The sequence below is a fragment of the Pelodiscus sinensis genome, chromosome 30 (genome assembly GCF_049634645.1).
Source record: "Pelodiscus sinensis isolate JC-2024 chromosome 30, ASM4963464v1, whole genome shotgun sequence".
NCBI classification, from domain to species: Eukaryota; Metazoa; Chordata; order Testudines; family Trionychidae; genus Pelodiscus; species Pelodiscus sinensis.
In genome coordinates this window covers 12,600,294-12,618,407 of record NC_134740.1, presented here as the reverse complement: position 1 = coordinate 12,618,407, position 18,114 = coordinate 12,600,294, and the positions used below count along the sequence as shown (strand labels likewise).

At 56.4% G+C, this 18,114-nt stretch overlaps 2 protein-coding genes across 2 annotated transcripts in view; both read left to right on the top strand.

The window, feature by feature from the left end:
• The first annotated feature begins 1,920 nt into the window (after positions 1-1,920).
• Positions 1,921-18,114, top strand: part of LOC102463283 (olfactory receptor 11A1-like) — a 22,218-nt gene continuing 6,024 nt past the window's right edge. The window contains exons 1-3 of the mRNA XM_075912172.1: positions 1,921-1,994; positions 2,131-2,203; positions 3,874-4,776. Coding sequence (XP_075768287.1) covers positions 1,921-1,994; positions 2,131-2,203; positions 3,874-4,776 — 1,050 coding nt within the window. The remainder of the gene's footprint in view (positions 1,995-2,130; positions 2,204-3,873; positions 4,777-18,114) is intronic.
• Positions 8,426-18,114, top strand: part of LOC106731485 (olfactory receptor 4Q3-like) — a 22,147-nt gene continuing 12,458 nt past the window's right edge. Inside the window, exon 1 of the mRNA XM_075912220.1 lies at positions 8,426-8,521. The gene's annotated coding sequence lies outside the window, so the exon portion shown is untranslated. The remainder of the gene's footprint in view (positions 8,522-18,114) is intronic.

Sequence of the window (18,114 nt, the reverse complement as noted above, 5' to 3'; positions counted from 1 at the left end):
GCTATCTGAGACGTGCTTAAAGGGAGCATGCTGGACAGCCATTTCTCAGGTTCTCCTGCTGCATGCTTGCCTATCTCTCTGAGTGACAGCAAAGCTTTAGCAGTGTATGCTCTGGTTGCCCAGCTTTGGGGCACCACGGCATTCTTCTTGCCATGCAGCCAGAGCTGCCCCTGGGCATGTCATGGCCCCACACTGCCATGCTGCAGTTTGTGCAGCAGTGTGGGTAGGCTGCTTCATTCAGAATAGGCTTTTCCAGGAGTGGGTGGTGCCTCGAGCAGGCAGGCATGCCCGCGTGCGGCACTCCGCAGTCTGTGTGCTGGCGGGCGTGTGCCCTTGTCTGCAGCCTGCTTCCAGCAGTGGCTGGTGGTGGGTCAGACGTGTGGGTGGCCTCCCTACAGCCTGTGATCAGGAGCCTGAGGGCTGCCTCCTGGGGCTGCGTGGCACACATCGGTGCCGCACGTGCATCCGCGTGCACGGAGCGCAGCGTGAGGGCCAGTCTGAGAAGGCCGAGCGACAATCGCACCCCAGCCCCTCAGCACCCGCCCCCTTCATCCTGTGTGTGTGAAAAGCTAAATGCACTGTTGAGCCCTCCCTGGCCTTGGAGGATACTTGGGAGACATCCAGGCCCTGGGGTCCTCCAGTGTGATGGGGCTGGACGTCTCCTCCTCCTATAGCTTGTCGTCGTCCAGCCCCGAGTCCAGCACCAGGGGTGGGGAAGGGGCTGCACCGTACCCCAGGATGGGGTAGAACTCTTTGTAATAGGGGCAGGAGTGGTGTTCTGCCCCGGAGCAAGAGCTGTGCTCCCTGGCCCTGGTGTACCCCTACCAGAGCTCCTTGACCTTACTCCAACCTGCTCCAGAATCCGGTGTTGGTGGCCCTTCACGGACAGGGTCTCAGCCATCCAGCCATACATGTCAGTGTTGCATTGTCTGGAGCAAAGATCCTGCTGGGTCTCCTCTTTGCCCCACACATTGACGAGGGCCAGGATCTCCACCCCAGACCAGGATGGTGCAAATCTCTTCTGGCCCCTGGCAGGCTCCTGGGAGCCCTGTGCTCGCAGTTCCATCCCCCTCTGAGTAGTCACTGCTGATCTGTTCAAAGTCATACCTCGCAGTGTCATTAATGCCCATATGGGTGAGCAGCACGGGGTACTGGTGAGAGGGCCAGATGATTCTTAACAATCCTTCTCTAATATCTTGGATATGGGCCCCTGGCTAGCAACGAACCTCCTGGGAAGCCAGGGCACGCAGGAAGATGAGTCCCTCTGTCATCCTGAGAAACAACCACTTCCTACTTTGTTTTTCCTGGGGAGTGGTCACCGGGAACCTCCCAACCTTGGAGAATCATGGTGTCTCCTCCCCTTGCCTTTGTGGGAGACTCCTCATCCATAGGTACCAGACACACACACACAAAATCTCTGCTTTCCCAGAGCGGCTTGTGTGGGGTTAATGAAGGACCAGGCTGTCCCAGACCCGCTGGGGCTTTGGGGCATGGTAGCTCTGGGCTTTTCTCTGTCACGTGATTGTACTACCAATCTAGAGCTTATATTGTAATCTCCTCAGCCCTGCTGTCTGTGTAGCCCGATTCCTTCTAGGGGTGCTGCCGTGGTGTGAGATCCAGGGTACTTCGTGTTCCCCTCTGTGGGGTCCAGCTCAGCTAGGGAAGGGTGAAATGAGAGCTGGGCTCACAGCCCTGGATTCCAGGTTCAGCTACTCAGCTCTGGAGCCGGGGACATCCGGAGTCGGGACCATGTTTGCAGCCTGAACGAGCCGGGAGCAGTTTCTCAGCTGGGGGTGGGGAGGTTTCTGCCTCCATCCTGTTTAGTCCTTCAGGCAGCCCAAGATGGGAAAATACAATGGAGGGGCAGGGAACCAGCTGCGGGGTAACCCAGTGAAGGGGAATTATTCACACAGACAGGCAATGACGGGCAGAATCCTGGCAGTGAAGTGTCTGGAGCAGCAAAGGCTGGGAAACATCCCCAAAAGCCCGACACGGTAAGTTTGTTATTTCAATCAAACAGGGTCAGATGTTTATGTCCTGGGTAGATTTCATAATGGAACTGTCAGAGAGAAGGGGAGCACTTGCAAGTGTTTTATACTTAATTACTGAAACATTTACAGCTCCTTGCAGGATGTTTTTCCTCCTCTCTGAAAACAGCTGGCTCGCCATCGAAATTCTGAAAGCCAACCTTTATTGGTTTTGTGTTAGTTCATTTGGAAACAGAGAATTTCTGATAAACCAAAGGAAACTGAAGCATTTTTTCAGCTAAATTAAGGAAAATTAATGTTTTGAGTTTTCCGCTACACAGGTTGTCTTTCAAAGAGAACAGACTTTCAGAGAAGAAGTGTTGAGTTGAAAACCCAGTGTTTCTTTGATATAATTTAAACAGAAAATGTCTGAATCAGAGAATCAGAGAATCACAGCGTTGGAAGAGACTTCAGGAAGTCATTGAGTCTAATCCCCTGCTAAAAGTAGGACCAATCCCAACTAAATCATCCCAGCCAGGGCTTTGTCAAGCCGGGATTTAAAAACTCTTAGGGATGGAGATTCCACCCCCTCCCTAGGGAACCATCCCAGTGCTTCCCCATCCTCCTAGGGAAATAGTTTTTCCTAATATACATCCTAGACCTCCTACACTGACATTTGAGACCATCGCTCCTCATTCTGTCATCTGTCACTACTGAGAACAGACTCTCTCCATTCTCTTTGCTGCTATCAATCCCCCCCAATTCTTCTCTTTTGCAGACTAAACAACCTCAAATCCCTTAGCCTCTTCTCATAAATTATGTGCTCCAGCCCCCCAAATCATTTTTTTGCCCTCTGCTGGACACTCTCCAAAACGTCTACATTCTTTCTGTAGTGTGAGAGGAAGGGAGGCAGAACTGGACACAATTCTCCAGATGTGGCCTTCCCAGTGCCGAATAAAGGGGAATAATCACTTCTCTAGATCTGCTGGCAATGCCTCTATTAATGCACCCTAATACTCTTAGCCTTCTTGGCTGCAAAGGCACACAGTTGACTCATTTCCAGCTTATCATCCACTGTCGTTCCCATGTTTTTTTCGTCACAGAATCACTGCTTAGCCAGTTGATCCACAGACAGTAGCAGTGCCTGGGAATCTTCCATTCCAAGAGCAGGACTCTGCATTTGTCTATTTCCCTAGGAGGGTGGGGAAGTGCTGGGATGGGTTCCTAGGGAGGTGGTGGAATCTCCTCATCTCAAAAAAGATATACTGGCATTAGAAAAGGTTCAGAGAAGGGAAACTAAAATGCTGAGGGGTTTGGAATGGGTCCCATATGAGACCGGGACTTTTCAGCTTGGAAAAGAGGAGACTAAGGGGGGATATGATAGAGGCCTATAAAATCATGAGTGGTGTGGAGAAAGTGAACAAGGAAAAGTTATTTACTTGTTCTCATAATATAAGAACTAGGGTCTATGAAATGAAACTAATGGGCAGCAGTTTTAAAACTAATAAAAGGAAGTTCTTCTTCACACAGCACATAGTCAATCTGTGGAACTCCTTGCCTGAGGAGGTTGTGAAGGCTAGTACTATAACAGGGTTTAAAAGAGAACTAGATAAATTCATGGAGGTTAAGTCCATTAATGGCTATTAGCCAGTATGGGTAAAGAATGGTGTCCCTAGCCTCTGTTTGTCAGAGGGTGGAGATGGATGGCAGGAGAGTGATCGCTTGATCATTACCTGTTTGATTCACTCCCTCTGGGACACCTGGCATTGACCACTGTCACCAGATAGGGTACTGGGCTGGATGGACTTTTGGTCTGACCCACTATGGCCATTCTTATGTTCTTATTTTATGGGTAGGTTTTTTGTTTCATCGTTTCATAATTATCTGCTGACTCTCTTTCTCCCAGATCCTCCCTATGAAGGAGACAGGCTCTGGAAACATCACCTCCATCTCCCAGATCCTCCTTCTGGGATTTGGGGACCTCAAAGAGCTGGGGATCCTGCTTTTTACTGGCTTTCTTGCCATCTATATCATATCCATGGCTACCAACCTCCTCCTGGTGCTGCTGGTGCTGCTGGACCCGCATCTCCACACCCCGATGTATTTCTTCCTCTCCAGCCTGTCCTGCCTCGAGATGATCTCCACATCCAACATCACCCCCATGATGCTTTCTGGTCTCAAGACAGGCACTGTGACAATATCCCTGGGCGGCTGCATCATGCAGCTCTATCTCTTCGGCACCCTGGCTACCGTGGAATGCTTCCTGCTGGCGGCCATGTCTTATGACCGATATTTGGCCGTATGCCACCCGCTCCGTTACCCTTCCCTCATGAGTGGCAGGTTCTGTGGACAGCTGGTGTTTGGGGCGTGGGTGGGAGGGTTCCTGTTCATGGGGATTGTGTCACTCTTGCTCTCGGCCTTGAGCTTCTGTGGGCCCCATGAGATAGACCACTACTTCTGCGATTTCCAGCCCCTGCTGGCGCTCTCCTGTGCTGACACCTCTATGATCCAGACAGCCACATTCTTCCTGTCCTTCATCCCAGCCTCCCCCTTCCTCCTAACAGTTGCTTCTTACGTGTGCATTGCTTGGGCACTGCTGAGGGTCTCTTTTGCTTCAGGGAGGCGCAAAGCCTTCTCAACTTGCTCCTCCCACCTCACTGTGGTGACCCTGTTCTACGGGACGCTGGTGGCCATGTACATGTCTCCCAGGGCCAACACAGGGCTGAACCTCAGAAAGACGCTCTCCCTGCTCTACACTGTGTTCACCCCACTCCTCAGCCCTCTTGTCTATAGCCTAAGGAACCGAGAGGTAGGCAAGGCATGTGGGAGAGTTGCCAGGATGGTCTCATGGAGGGGATTTTGCCACTGGACGGTCTTCCGCTTACAGCCCACTCGATAGCAGCGTCTGCATCGGAAACACTTGGGAATTCTAGTAGATCCCATTATCCTTAGCCTACTGTTCCTTAATCACTCACTGGACTCTACTGACTCTGTAGGATTGTATTGGTCTATGATGGTCTCTACCACTCTCTTTTGGAGTCTTTCAGCATCCTCCATCCCCTGCTGCTCTTTTTTGGCCACAGCTGGTTTTGACCAGCCCCTGCAGGTCCATCTGCCCAGCATTGGGCTTTACGAGCCATTGGTGGTCAATTTTGGTCCCTACTTTTTCTCTGTTGTCTATAGCTGGAATCTTCTGGGTTAGGGTTAGGGTTGGTCCGATTTCTTCTACCAGACTATGTTTCTAGCACCAGAGCACTATGTTCACCAAATCCATTGCTCCTTTCCAAAATTTGGCTGCCAGCTGGAAGCAGTTGAATATTTTCCTCTCTGATGGGAAGAAAGTGAATGGAGCTGCATTCCCATTCATAGTCTGTCCACGCAGGAAGCTACTGTATTCCCCTCTTATGCCTCCATTATGAGGTGCTTCATACCCCAAAAGAAGCATGTCTAGGTGAGCAGGAGATATTGCTAGCACTCACTCAACCCTGCAGATTAGCAAGCAATTTTTTGTTGTTTTTTTTTTTGCTGTCAGTTTAGGAATTGCTGCTACACACAATTATATTCCCAAAGTTCATCCTTCACAAGGATATGCTGAAATTAGAGCTGGTTGAGAATCTTGTTGAAATTATCAGGAAATGTCAATTTTGACAAAAATTAGTTTGCAAAAAAAAAACCCAAAAAAAACCCCAAGCCCTAAATGTTTTGCAATTTATTTTATTTTTATAGTTGACTCTAAATTCACCTTTGTGTTCCTCTGACCTGAAACAAATTTATTTTTTAAAAATGTGTTTTACAGGAAACACGAAAATGTGATGGTGTGTTCCAACATGGAACAAAAGCAAATTTCAAAATTGCAGGCCTTTACAGAAAATGGAACTTTCAGGCTCAGGCACTGATTTTTATTTTGCCCTGGAAGTGGTATACACCCACTGTATCCATAGGTCCATTGCCTCCTCCCCCACTTTCTCCAAGGCCCTGCCGACCCTCTGCTCTCCATCCTCCTGAGCCCTTCCTCAAGCCACCAATCGTCTGTTGGGCAGCACCACAGATTAGCTGTGATTGGCAGGTGAGTTTTCCAGCCTCACAGAGCCCATGGAATCCAGTGATCCGCGTCTATGATTCCAGGTCCTGCACAAGTCTAGTCAGAATGCTTCAAATTGTCACTGGATTTTAATGACCTTATTTTTTGGGGTGCTGAAACTGTGGCACTGAAACTGCGCACAGTAAGATCCTCTCAAACCAGGTCTGACATTTTCCAGGTGGGAGCCTAAGACTCGTTGCGCTATCTCTCAGGTTGTCACTCCTGCTTTGCTAAATGTCTACAGAGCTACCTCATTATCTTCTTTCAAATCTCCCCTTAAAGTTCTCCTTTCCCATGATGCCTGTAAAAACTGTGACAACGGTAAGGACACTGATGCGCTGGGACTAGGGCCATCTGCTGCTTCCTCCCAGCTTGCTGTGCCCAGCAGATATCCCTGTACTTGATGGCTGATGTTGACTGCTTGTGTTTTAATGGTTGTATAGCTTTAATTTTTTGAATTTCATCTGCTGTCATTAAATAATTGTCTGACCCCACTGCCCTATTCCTGTATCATTTCCTACAACCATGAACATTTAAAATGATTCAGAGGGGTAGCCGAGTTAGTCTGTAACTGGAAAAACTTAAAAAACAATGATTAGTCTAGCAGCATCTTAAAGACTAACAAAACATGCAGATACCCACGAAAGCTCATGACACCATTTAAAATGATATAAAGCTAAATAAAATGCTTAAAAGTCAACACTGATGGTCACCACCACCGGGATCCCTCCCTGCTGCGTGTTGACATTTAAAGTGTATTAGGGGTCAGGTGGGCAGGCAACCATATGACAGAAGAAGACAACAAGCAAGACTGATCAAACACTCTTACCACCACTGCTGGCTGGGATACAATTGCCCTCCAAATAGAGTGCACAGTTGCCAACTGTGCTACAGTTATGGAAGGACTGGTTGCAGACTTGGCTGCAGTGCATCAGCTCTATTGGTTGTCAAAAAAACCCTATGAAAATATTCTGTATATGCTGGACTGGGAAGCGATGGTCCAACTATGTTATCTACAAACCCGTTGGCAACACATTGCTTGGAAGACCACGTTGTGATTGTTATGGTAGATCGCAGAGTTGTGTCTCTGTACATTAGAATTAGGGGCCTACCAAATTCACAGCCATGAAAAGTGTGTGCACCTTCCTCCTTGTGTTTCTTCCCGGTATCCCACTTCCCCACTTACTTCCAGGCTTAGGTCACCATCCCCGATGAACCTAGTTTAAAGCCTCCTCACTAGGTTTGCAAGCCTGCCTGCGGAGATGTTCTTCCCTCTCTTCGTTAGGTGGATCCCATCTCTTCCTAGCAATCCTTGTGCCCAGAAGAACATCCCATGGCAGAAGAGTCCAAAGCCCTCTCTTCAACACCCCCTGTACAACTATGCATTTACAGCCTCTCTCCAACTTATGAACCGGTTTTGGACCAACTAATTGGTCGTAACTTGTTTGTAAGTCGGACCCCATAGAGTTACACACGACCGCGCTATTGGTAAGCGCAGATCGTGCTTGTAACTCAGGATCCACCATTTACTACAGCTTCGGTCGTAACCGCGAATGGTCATAAGTCGACTGTTCACAACTCTGGGACCGGTTGTACTTCCAACATTTTTCAATGCCTACCTGGATCTTTTCCTTCGCCAGGGAGGATGGACGAGAACAACACGTGCGCCTCAAATTCCGTAGCGGGAGCAGACCTGTGAGCACTGTTTACACTGGGATCCCGTGCGTGCCACTTTGACAGGGGCCAGGAGCGGGCATGGGGATGCCCTGCTGATGTGGAGTGGGTGTGCGGGTGATCTGCAACGGTGGGCCAGGGAGTGGGCATATACGGGTGTTACTTAAACGGGGGTATCCCTGGGTTCCATTTTTATGTGGATCCGGAGCGTGCCCTGGGTTGAGTGAGTGGCCGTGGGTTGACGTGGGTGTCGTTTTCCAGTGGATCAGGGAGCAGGCTTGGGGGTGCCTCGTGGGGGTGGATCAGGGAGCAGGCTTGGGGGTGCCCCGTGGGGGTGGATCAGGGAGCAGGCTTGGGGGTGCCCCGTGGCTCTCCCACAGGCGGGGCACCAGGGACGCCTGTTGGCCAGACCCCGCCCCTCCCCCACACTGCCTTGCCCCTCCCCCACCCCCTTGTATGTGGTGGCAGCCAGGGAAGACCAGTCGGACCCAACCATTTCCACAGATGGGGGGGGAGGGTGATTGCGTTTAAACAGCCGGCTGGGGCCCTTTGGGACTTATTTTGCGAGACCCGCCCCCCCCCGTGACGCTATTTGGTAGCAGCGTTGGAGGGATTCTGCGGCCCCTCTTCTCTCCACCCCCCCCCGCTCTACAATGGTACGTCCCACGCCACCTCCCTCACCCCTGCCCGAGACGGCGTTTTGGCGCCAAAAGGCGGCGCGCGCCCGCCAGCGGCGGTCGACGGGAGAACGCGCGAGCCGAAGCAGCAGCAGCAGCGGCGGCGGCGCATGCGCGGAGACGTGAGTCCAGAGCGCGAGACCGTTCTTCGTTTTCCCGCCCTTCTTTCCCCTCCTGCTCCCCATCAACCGTTTTTTAACGGCTGCAAGGTTTAAAAAAAAAAAGCCGTTTCAACACGAGCCCCGCCCCGTATTTCTAGGAATGGGGGAGGGGAGCTATGGGGGGAGGGGCAGTGCAGAGGCTATGGGGGAGGGGAAGAGGAAGGCAGGGGCTGGGGGGGGGGGGTAGGGAAGGTGCAATCAGGATTGTGAGTGTGCAAAGCAATGCAGGGCCGTGTGTGTTATGGGGGGAGGGAGGGTTGCAGTGCAGGGCCGTGTGTTTTATGGGGGAGGGAGGGTTGCGATGCGGGGCCGTGTGTTTTATGGGGGAGGGAGGGTTGCGATGCGGGGCCGTGTGTTTTATGGAGGAGGGAGGGTTGCGATGCGGGGCCGTGTGTTTTATGGGGGAGGGAGGGTTGCGATGCGGGGCCGTGTGTTTTATGGGGGACGGAGGGTTGCGATGCAGGGCCGTGTGTTTTATGGGGGAGGGAGGGTTGCGATGCGGGGCCGTGTGTTTTATGGAGGAGGGAGGGTTGCGATGCGGGGCCGTGTGTTTTATGGGGGAGGGAGGGTTGCGATGCGGGGCCGTGTGTTTTATGGGGGACGGAGGGTTGCGATGCAGGGCCGTGTGTTTTATGGGGGGAGGGAGGGTTGCGATGCGGGGCCGTGTGTTTTATGGAGGAGGGAGGGTTGCGATGCGGGGCCGTGTGTTTTATGGGGGAGGGAGGGTTGCGATGCAGGGCCGTGTGTTTTATGGGGGGAGGGAGGGTTGCGATGCGGGGCCGTGTGTTTTATGGAGGAGGGAGGGTTGCGATGCGGGGCCGTGTGTTTTATGGCGGGAGGGAGGGTTGCGGTGCGGGGCCGTGTGTTTTATGGGGGAGGGAGGGTTGCGATGCAGGGCCGTGTGTTTTATGGCGGGAGGGAGGGTTGCGATGCGGGGCCGTGTGTTTTATGGGGGGAGGGAGGGTTGCGATGCGGGGCCGTGTGTTTTATGGAGGAGGGAGGGTTGCGATGCGGGGCCGTGTGTTTTATGGCGGGAGGGAGGGTTGCGATGCGGGGCCGTGTGTTTTATGGGGGGAGGGAGGGTTGCGATGCGGGGCCGTGTGTTTTATGGGGGGAGGGAGGGTTGCGATGCGGGGCCGTGTGTGTTATGGGGGGAGGGAGGGTTGCAGTGCAGGGCCGTGTGTTTTATGGAGGAGGGAGGGTTGCGATGCGGGGCCGTGTGTTTTATGGGGGAGGGAGGGTTGCGATGCGGGGCCGTGTGTTTTATGGGGGAGGGAGGGTTGCGATGCGGGGCCGTGTGTTTTATGGGGGAGGGAGGGTTGCGATGCGGGGCCGTGTGTTTTATGGGGGAGGGAGGGTTGCGATGCGGGGCCGTGTGTTTTATGGAGGAGGGAGGGTTGCGATGCGGGGCCGTGTGTTTTATGGGGGAGGGAGGGTTGCGATGCGGGGCCGTGTGTTTTATGGGGGACGGAGGGTTGCGATGCGGGGCCGTGTGTTTTATGGGGGAGGGAGGGTTGCGATGCGGGGCCGTGTGTTTTATGGAGGAGGGAGGGTTGCGATGCGGGGCCGTGTGTTTTATGGGGGACGGAGGGTTGCGATGCGGGGCCGTGTGTTTTATGGGGGGAGGGAGGGTTGCGATGCGGGGCCGTGTGTTTTATGGGGGAGGGAGGGTTGCGATGCGGGGCCGTGTGTTTTATGGAGGAGGGAGGGTTGCGATGCGGGGCCGTGTGTTTTATGGCGGGAGGGAGGGTTGCGGTGCGGGGCCGTGTGTTTTATGGGGGAGGGAGGGTTGCGATGCAGGGCCGTGTGTTTTATGGCGGGAGGGAGGGTTGCGATGCGGGGCCGTGTGTTTTATGGGGGGAGGGAGGGTTGCGATGCGGGGCCGTGTGTTTAATGGAGGAGGGAGGGTTGCGATGCGGGGCCGTGTGTTTTATGGCGGGAGGGAGGGTTGCGATGCGGGGCCGTGTGTTTTATGGGGGGAGGGAGGGTTGCGATGCGGGGCCGTGTGTTTTATGGGGGAGGGAGGGTTGCGATGCCGGGCCGTGTGTGTTATGGGGGGAGGGAGGGTTGCAGTGCAGGGCCGTGTGTTTTATGGGGGAGGGAGGGTTGCGATGCGGGGCCGTGTGTTTTATGGGGGAGGGAGGGTTGCGATGCGGGGCCGTGTGTTTTATGGAGGAGGGAGGGTTGCGATGCGGGGCCGTGTGTTTTATGGGGGAGGGAGGGTTGCGATGCGGGGCCGTGTGTTTTATGGGGGAGGGAGGGTTGCGATGCGGGGCCGTGTGTTTTATGGAGGAGGGAGGGTTGCGATGCGGGGCTGTGTGTTTTATGGGGGAGGGAGGGTTGCGATGCGGGGCCGTGTGTTTTATGGGGGACGGAGGGTTGCGATGCGGGGCCGTGTGTTTTATGGGGGAGGGAGGGTTGCGATGCGGGGCCGTGTGTTTTATGGAGGAGGGAGGGTTGCGATGCGGGGCCGTGTGTTTTATGGGGGAGGGAGGGTTGCGATGCGGGGCCGTGTGTTTTATGGGGGACGGAGGGTTGCGATGCGGGGCCGTGTGTTTTATGGCGGGAGGGAGGGTTGCGGTGCGGGGCCGTGTGTTTTATGGGGGAGGGAGGGTTGCGATGCGGGGCCGTGTGTTTTATGGCGGGAGGGAGGGTTGCGATGCGGGGCCGTGTGTTTTATGGGGGGAGGGAGGGTTGCGATGCGGGGCCGTGTGTTTAATGGAGGAGGGAGGGTTGCGATGCGGGGCCGTGTGTTTTATGGCGGGAGGGAGGGTTGCGATGCGGGGCCGTGTGTTTTATGGGGGGAGGGAGGGTTGCGATGCGGGGCCGTGTGTTTTATGGGGGAGGGAGGGTTGCGATGCCGGGCCGTGTGTGTTATGGGGGGAGGGAGGGTTGCGATGCGGGGCCGTGTGTTTTATGGGGGAGGGAGGGTTGCGATGCGGGGCCGTGTGTTTTATGGAGGAGGGAGGGTTGCGATGCGGGGCCGTGTGTTTTATGGCGGGAGGGAGGGTTGCGGTGCGGGGCCGTGTGTTTTATGGGGGAGGGAGGGTTGCGATGCAGGGCCGTGTGTTTTATGGGGGGAGGGAGGGTTGCGATGCGGGGCCGTGTGTTTTATGGAGGAGGGAGGGTTGCGATGCGGGGCCGTGTGTTTTATGGGGGAGGGAGGGTTGCGATGCGGGGCCGTGTGTTTTATGGGGGGAGGGAGGGTTGCGATGCGGGGCCGTGTGTTTTATGGGGGAGGGAGGGTTGGGATGCGGGGCCGTGTGTGTTATGGGGGGAGGGAGGGTTGGGATGCGGGGCCGTGTGTGTTATGGGGGGAGGGAGGGTTGCGATGCGGGGCCGTGTGTGTTATGGGGGGAGGGAGGGTTGCGATGCGGGGCCGTGTGTTTTATGGGGGAGGGAGGGTTGCGATGCGGGGCCGTGTGTTTTATGGGGGAGGGAGGGTTGGGATGCGGGGCCGTGTGTTTTATGGGGGAGGGAGGGTTGCGATGCGGGGCCGTGTGTTTTATGGGGGAGGGAGGGTTGCGATGCGGGGCCGTGTGTTTTATGGGGGAGGGAGGGTTGGGATGCGGGGCCGTGTGTTTTATGGGGGAGGGAGGGTTGGGATGCGGGGCCGTGTGTTTTATGGCGGGAGGGAGGGTTGCGATGCGGGGCCGTGTGTTTTATGGGGGAGGGAGGGTTGCGATGCGGGGCCGTGTGTTTTATGGCGGGAGGGAGGGTTGCGATGCGGGGCCGTGTGTTTTATGGGGGAGGGAGGGTTGCGATGCGGGGCCGTGTGTTTTATGGCGGGAGGTAGGGTTGCGATGCGGGGCCGTGTGTTTTATGGGGGAGAGAGGGTTGCGATGCGGGGCTGTGTGTGTTATGGCGGGAGGGAGGGTTGCGATGCGGGGCCGTGTGTTTTATGGGGGAGGGAGGGTTGCGATGCGGGGCTGTGTGTGTTATGGCGGGAGGGAGGGTTGCGATGCGGGGCCGTGTGTTTTATGGGGGAGGGAGGGTTGCGATGCGGGGCCGTGTGTGTTATGGCGGGAGGGAGGGTTGCGATGCGGGGCCGTGTGTTTTATGGGGGGAAGGGAGGGTTGCAGTGCGGGGCCGTGTGTTTCACGGGGGGAGGGAGGGTTGCGGTGCGGGGCCGTGTGTTTTATGGCGGGAGGGAGGGTTGCGGTGCGGGGCCGTGTGTTTTACGGGGGGTGGGAGTGTTGCGATGCGGGGCCGTGTGTTGTATGGGGGAGGGAGGGTTGCGATGCGGGGCCGTGTGTGTTATGGCGGGAGGGAGGGTTGCGATGCGGGGCTGTGTGTGTTACGGCGGGAGGGAGGGTTGCGATGCGGGGCCGTGTGTTTTACGGGGGGAGGGAGGGTTGCGGTGCGGGGCCGTGTGTTTTATGGCGGGAGGGAGGGATGCGGTGCGGGGCCGTGTGTTTTACAGGGGGTGGGAGAGTTACGATGCGGGGCCGTGTGTTTTATGGGGGAGGGAGGGTTGCGATGCGGGGCCGTGTGTTTTATGGGGGAGGGAGGGTTGCGATGCGGGGCTGTGTGTGTTATGGCGGGAGGGAGGGTTGCGATGCGGGGCCGTGTGTTTTACGGGGGGTGGGAGGGTTGCGATGCGGGGCCGTGTGTTGTATGGGGGAGGGAGGGTTGCGATGCGGGGCCGTGTGTGTTATGGCGGGAGGGAGGGTTGCGATGCGGGGCCGTGTGTTTTACGGGGGGAGGGAGGGTTGCGGTGCGGGGCCGTGTGTTTTATGGCGGGAGGGAGGGTTGCGGTGCGGGGCCGTGTGTTTTACGGGGGGTGGGAGGGTTACGATGCGGGGCCGTGTGTTTTATGGGGGAGGGAGGGTTGCGATGCGGGGCTGTGTGTGTTATGGCGGGAGGGAGGGTTGCGATGCGGGGCCGTGTGTTTTACGGGGGGTGGGAGGGTTGCGATGCGGGGCCGTGTGTTGTATGGGGGAGGGAGGGTTGCGATGCGGGGCCGTGTGTGTTATGGCGGGAGGGAGGGTTGCGATGCGGGGCCGTGTGTTTTACGGGGGGAGGGAGGGTTGCGGTGCGGGGCCGTGTGTTTTATGGCGGGAGGGAGGGTTGCGGTGCGGGGCAGTGTGTTTTACGGGGGGTGGGAGGGTTACGATGCGGGGCCGTGTGTTTTATGGGGGAGGGAGGGTTGCGATGCGGGGCCGTGTGTTTTATGGGGGAGGGAGGGTTGCGGTGCGGGGCCGTGTGTTTTATGGGGGAGGGAGGGTTGCGGTGCAGGGCCGTGTGTTTTATGGGGGAGGGAGGGTTGCGGTGCGGGGCCGTGTGTTTTATTGGGGGAGGGAGGGTTGCGGTGCGGGGCCGTGTGTTTTATGGGGGAGGGAGGGTTGCGATGCGGGGCCGTGTGTTTTATGGGGGGAGGGAGGGTTGCAATGCAGGGCCGTGTGTTTTATGGGGGAGGGAGGGTTGCAGTGCGGGGCCGTGTGTTTTATGGGGGGAGGGAGGGTTGCAGTGCGGGGCCGTGTGTTTTATGGGGGGAGGGAGGGTTGCGATGCGGGGCCGTGTGTTTTATGGGGGAGGGAGGGTTGCAGTGCGGGGCCGTGTGTTTTATGGGGGAGGGAGGGTTGCAGTGCGGGGCCGTGTGTTTTATGGGGAGGAGGGAGGGTTGCAATGCGGGGCCGTGTGTTTTATGGGGGAGGGAGGGTTGCAGTGCAGGGCCGTGTGTTTTATTGGGGGAGGGAGGGTTGCGATGCGGGGCCGTGTGTTTTATGGGGGGAGGGAGGGTTGCAATGCAGGGCCGTGTGTTTTATGGGGGGAGGGAGGGTTGCAGTGCGGGGCCGTGTGTTTTATGGGGGGAGGGAGGGTTGCGATGCGGGGCCGTGTGTTTTATGGGGGGAGGGAGGGTTGCAGTGCGGGGCCGTGTGTTTTATGGGGGAGGGAGGGTTGCGATGCGGGGCCGTGTGTTTTATGGGGGAGGGAGGGTTGCAGTGCAGGGCCGTGTGTTTTATGGGGGAGGGAGGGTTGCAGTGCAGGGCCGTGTGTTTTATGGGGGGAGGGAGGGTTGCAATGCGGGGCCGTGTGTTTTATGGGGAGTGGGAGGGTTGCAATGCAGGGCCGTGTGTTTTATGGCGGGAGGGAGGGTTGCGATGCGGGGCCGTGTGTTTTACGGGGGGTGGGAGGGTTGCGATGCGGGGCCGTGTGTTGTATGGGGGAGGGAGGGTTGCGATGCGGGGCCGTGTGTGTTATGGCGGGAGGGAGGGTTGCGATGCGGGGCCGTGTGTTTTACGGGGGGAGGGAGGGTTGCGGTGCGGGGCCGTGTGTTTTATGGCGGGAGGGAGGGTTGCGGTGCGGGGCCGTGTGTTTTACGGGGGGTGGGAGGGTTACGATGCGGGGCCGTGTGTTTTATGGGGGAGGGAGGGTTGCGATGCGGGGCTGTGTGTGTTATGGCGGGAGGGAGGGTTGCGATGCGGGGCCGTGTGTTTTACGGGGGGTGGGAGGGTTGCGATGCGGGGCCGTGTGTTGTATGGGGGAGGGAGGGTTGCGATGCGGGGCCGTGTGTGTTATGGCGGGAGGGAGGGTTGCGATGCGGGGCCGTGTGTTTTACGGGGGGAGGGAGGGTTGCGGTGCGGGGCCGTGTGTTTTATGGCGGGAGGGAGGGTTGCGGTGCGGGGCCGTGTGTTTTACGGGGGGTGGGAGGGTTACGATGCGGGGCCGTGTGTTTTATGGGGGAGGGAGGGTTGCGATGCGGGGCCGTGTGTTTTATGGGGGAGGGAGGGTTGCGGTGCGGGGCCGTGTGTTTTATGGGGGAGGGAGGGTTGCGGTGCAGGGCCGTGTGTTTTATGGGGGAGGGAGGGTTGCGGTGCGGGGCCGTGTGTTTTATTGGGGGAGGGAGGGTTGCGATGCGGGGCCGTGTGTTTTATGGGGGGAGGGAGGGTTGCAATGCAGGGCCGTGTGTTTTATGGGGGAGGGAGGGTTGCAGTGCGGGGCCGTGTGTTTTATGGGGGGAGGGAGGGTTGCAGTGCGGGGCCGTGTGTTTTATGGGGGGAGGGAGGGTTGCGATGCGGGGCCGTGTGTTTTATGGGGGAGGGAGGGTTGCAGTGCGGGGCCGTGTGTTTTATGGGGGAGGGAGGGTTGCAGTGCGGGGCCGTGTGTTTTATGGGGAGGAGGGAGGGTTGCAATGCGGGGCCGTGTGTTTTATGGGGGAGGGAGGGTTGCAGTGCAGGGCCGTGTGTTTTATTGGGGGAGGGAGGGTTGCGATGCGGGGCCGTGTGTTTTATGGGGGGAGGGAGGGTTGCAATGCAGGGCCGTGTGTTTTATGGGGGGAGGGAGGGTTGCGATGCGGGGCCGTGTGTTTTATGGGGGGAGGGAGGGTTGCGATGCGGGGCCGTGTGTTTTATGGCGGGAGGGAGGGTTGCAGTGCGGGGCCGTGTGTTTTATGGGGGAGGGAGGGTTGCAGTGCGGGGCCGTGTGTTTTATGGGGGAGGGAGGGTTGCGATGCGGGGCCGTGTGTTTTATGGGGGAGGGAGGGTTGCAGTGCAGGGCCGTGTGTTTTATGGGGGAGGGAGGGTTGCAGTGCAGGGCCGTGTGTTTTATGGGGGGAGGGAGGGTTGCAATGCGGGGCCGTGTGTTTTATGGGGAGTGGGAGGGTTGCAATGCAGGGCCGTGTGTTTTATGGCGGGAGGGAGGGTTGCGATGCGGGGCCGTGTGTTTTATGGGGGGAGGGAGGGTTGCGATGCGGGGCCGTGTGTTTTATGGGGGAGGGAGGGTTGCGATGCGGGGCCGTGTGTTTTATGGAGGGAGGGAGGGTTGCGATGCGGGGCCGTGTGTTTTATGGGGGAGGGAGGTGTCACATTACTGAGTTGGAGGGAAGCAGCCAGATCGCTGCTGCACCCCTAGGTGGGGTGTTGGCCCCAGAAATCTGTATGAAAGGGAGCCATGTGGGGTATTGAATGGGAGCTTGTTGTTTTCTGATCCTGTGTACACTGTTTATGTGAGTATATAATGTATGTGTGTGTAGATCTGTAATCTGTGCGAAAACTGAAGATTTCTCTGCATGTGGTTAAGCATTGGGCAGGGCTGAGCCTGTGGAGCCTGTGGACATGCTAATTACCTGTGGAACAATGGTTCTCAATGGGCCAAAGACACACCCAAAGAATGGGGGCTGTCCTGAGAGCAGCCAGCAGGGAACACAGAGAGGCTGAGGACCAGGTGACCTGCTACATACTAGAAGAGGCCAGGAAGGAATATAAAGAGGCCATGTGGTCGATGCCATTTTGTTCTCAGCTCAGCACTTCATCCCAGAGGCAGCACTGCAGGGATTCAAGAGCCCGGAAGACCTGTGAACCCATCCTGATCGTAGGATGTGCAATAAGAACTTTTAAACCAGCAGCTGTAACATCTCTGCTAGAGCCTGCATCGAGAACTGGGAGATTCGGTGCATGTAACGTACTGTACTTTAATAACCTTACTCTCGTGCTTTTCTTTCCTGTAATAATAAACCTTTAGATATAGATTCTAAAGGATTGGCCCAGCGTGATTTGTGGGTAAGGTCCAGAGGGTAAATTGACCAGGGATCTGTGGCTGGTTTCTTGGAACCGGACAGGACTTGTTCGGGGTAGGTGGGATTGGGTGCTAGGACCCCCCACCTGTGTATAGACCCGGGGCCATCTGGGGCACGGATATTGCTGGGGTGTCGGAGGGGTTTTGCTCGGGAGGCTTTAGGCAGGATGCTGAAGCGCCCTGTGGGACTGGTTTGTGGCCTGTTTGGAGAGGTCACCAGTCAGGGGGACTGTAAAGAGCCCCGGATTTGAGCAATCCGCCCTGAGCGGACGCCCTCAGCTGTGCCCAGACACGGCCCGGTCCGTCACAGTGGCGTAGTCGACAGGATCCACAGATCTTGGTCAATTGAGCTTTGGGATCAGGACCCCACGCTGTCTAAATTTGATTTTTGGTGTTGAGAGTTTGGTTGATTAAAGAGTCGCTGCGATGATCCCGGAATTATATGAGAGTCTGAGCAAAAGTGCTCTGAAGGATTTGTGCTTGGGGAGAGGCATTGCCTTTAGGAAAAGGGCCTCTAAACTAGATCTGGTAGTGTTGTTACTAACCAGAGATGTGGATGAAAGGGATCAGAAGCAAGCCAAGGAGGCTGCTGAAAGAAGGCAGAAGGCAGATGAAGAAATTGCTAAGAGACAGAGGGAGATGGATCGGGAACTTGAGATGAGAAAAGCAGAACATGCAGAGAGAAGGGCAGAGCATGCAAAGAAGATGGCCCTAGCCAAGGAGGAAAATGCTAGACTTGACCTCCAGCTTAAGAGACTAAAAGAACAAGAGAGACTGTATCCTCCTGAAGGTTCAATGTATAACTCTGTGGGTATGCGGTGTGCTTATGATATGGCAGATGTATTTTGCCCAGCTGATGTGATGACCCAACCCCAAAGCATGTGTGAATGCAAACCTTTTGTGTTACCTGTAGCTAACAGGGAGGTTTGGGAAGGGGGTGCATGTGGGTATGGAAAGTTTCCTGGAGCTGGTCAGTCTCCCTGTAACCAAGGGGAAAGTGTCTCTACATGTGAGCCTGTGGGTGAGGGCCCGTCTGA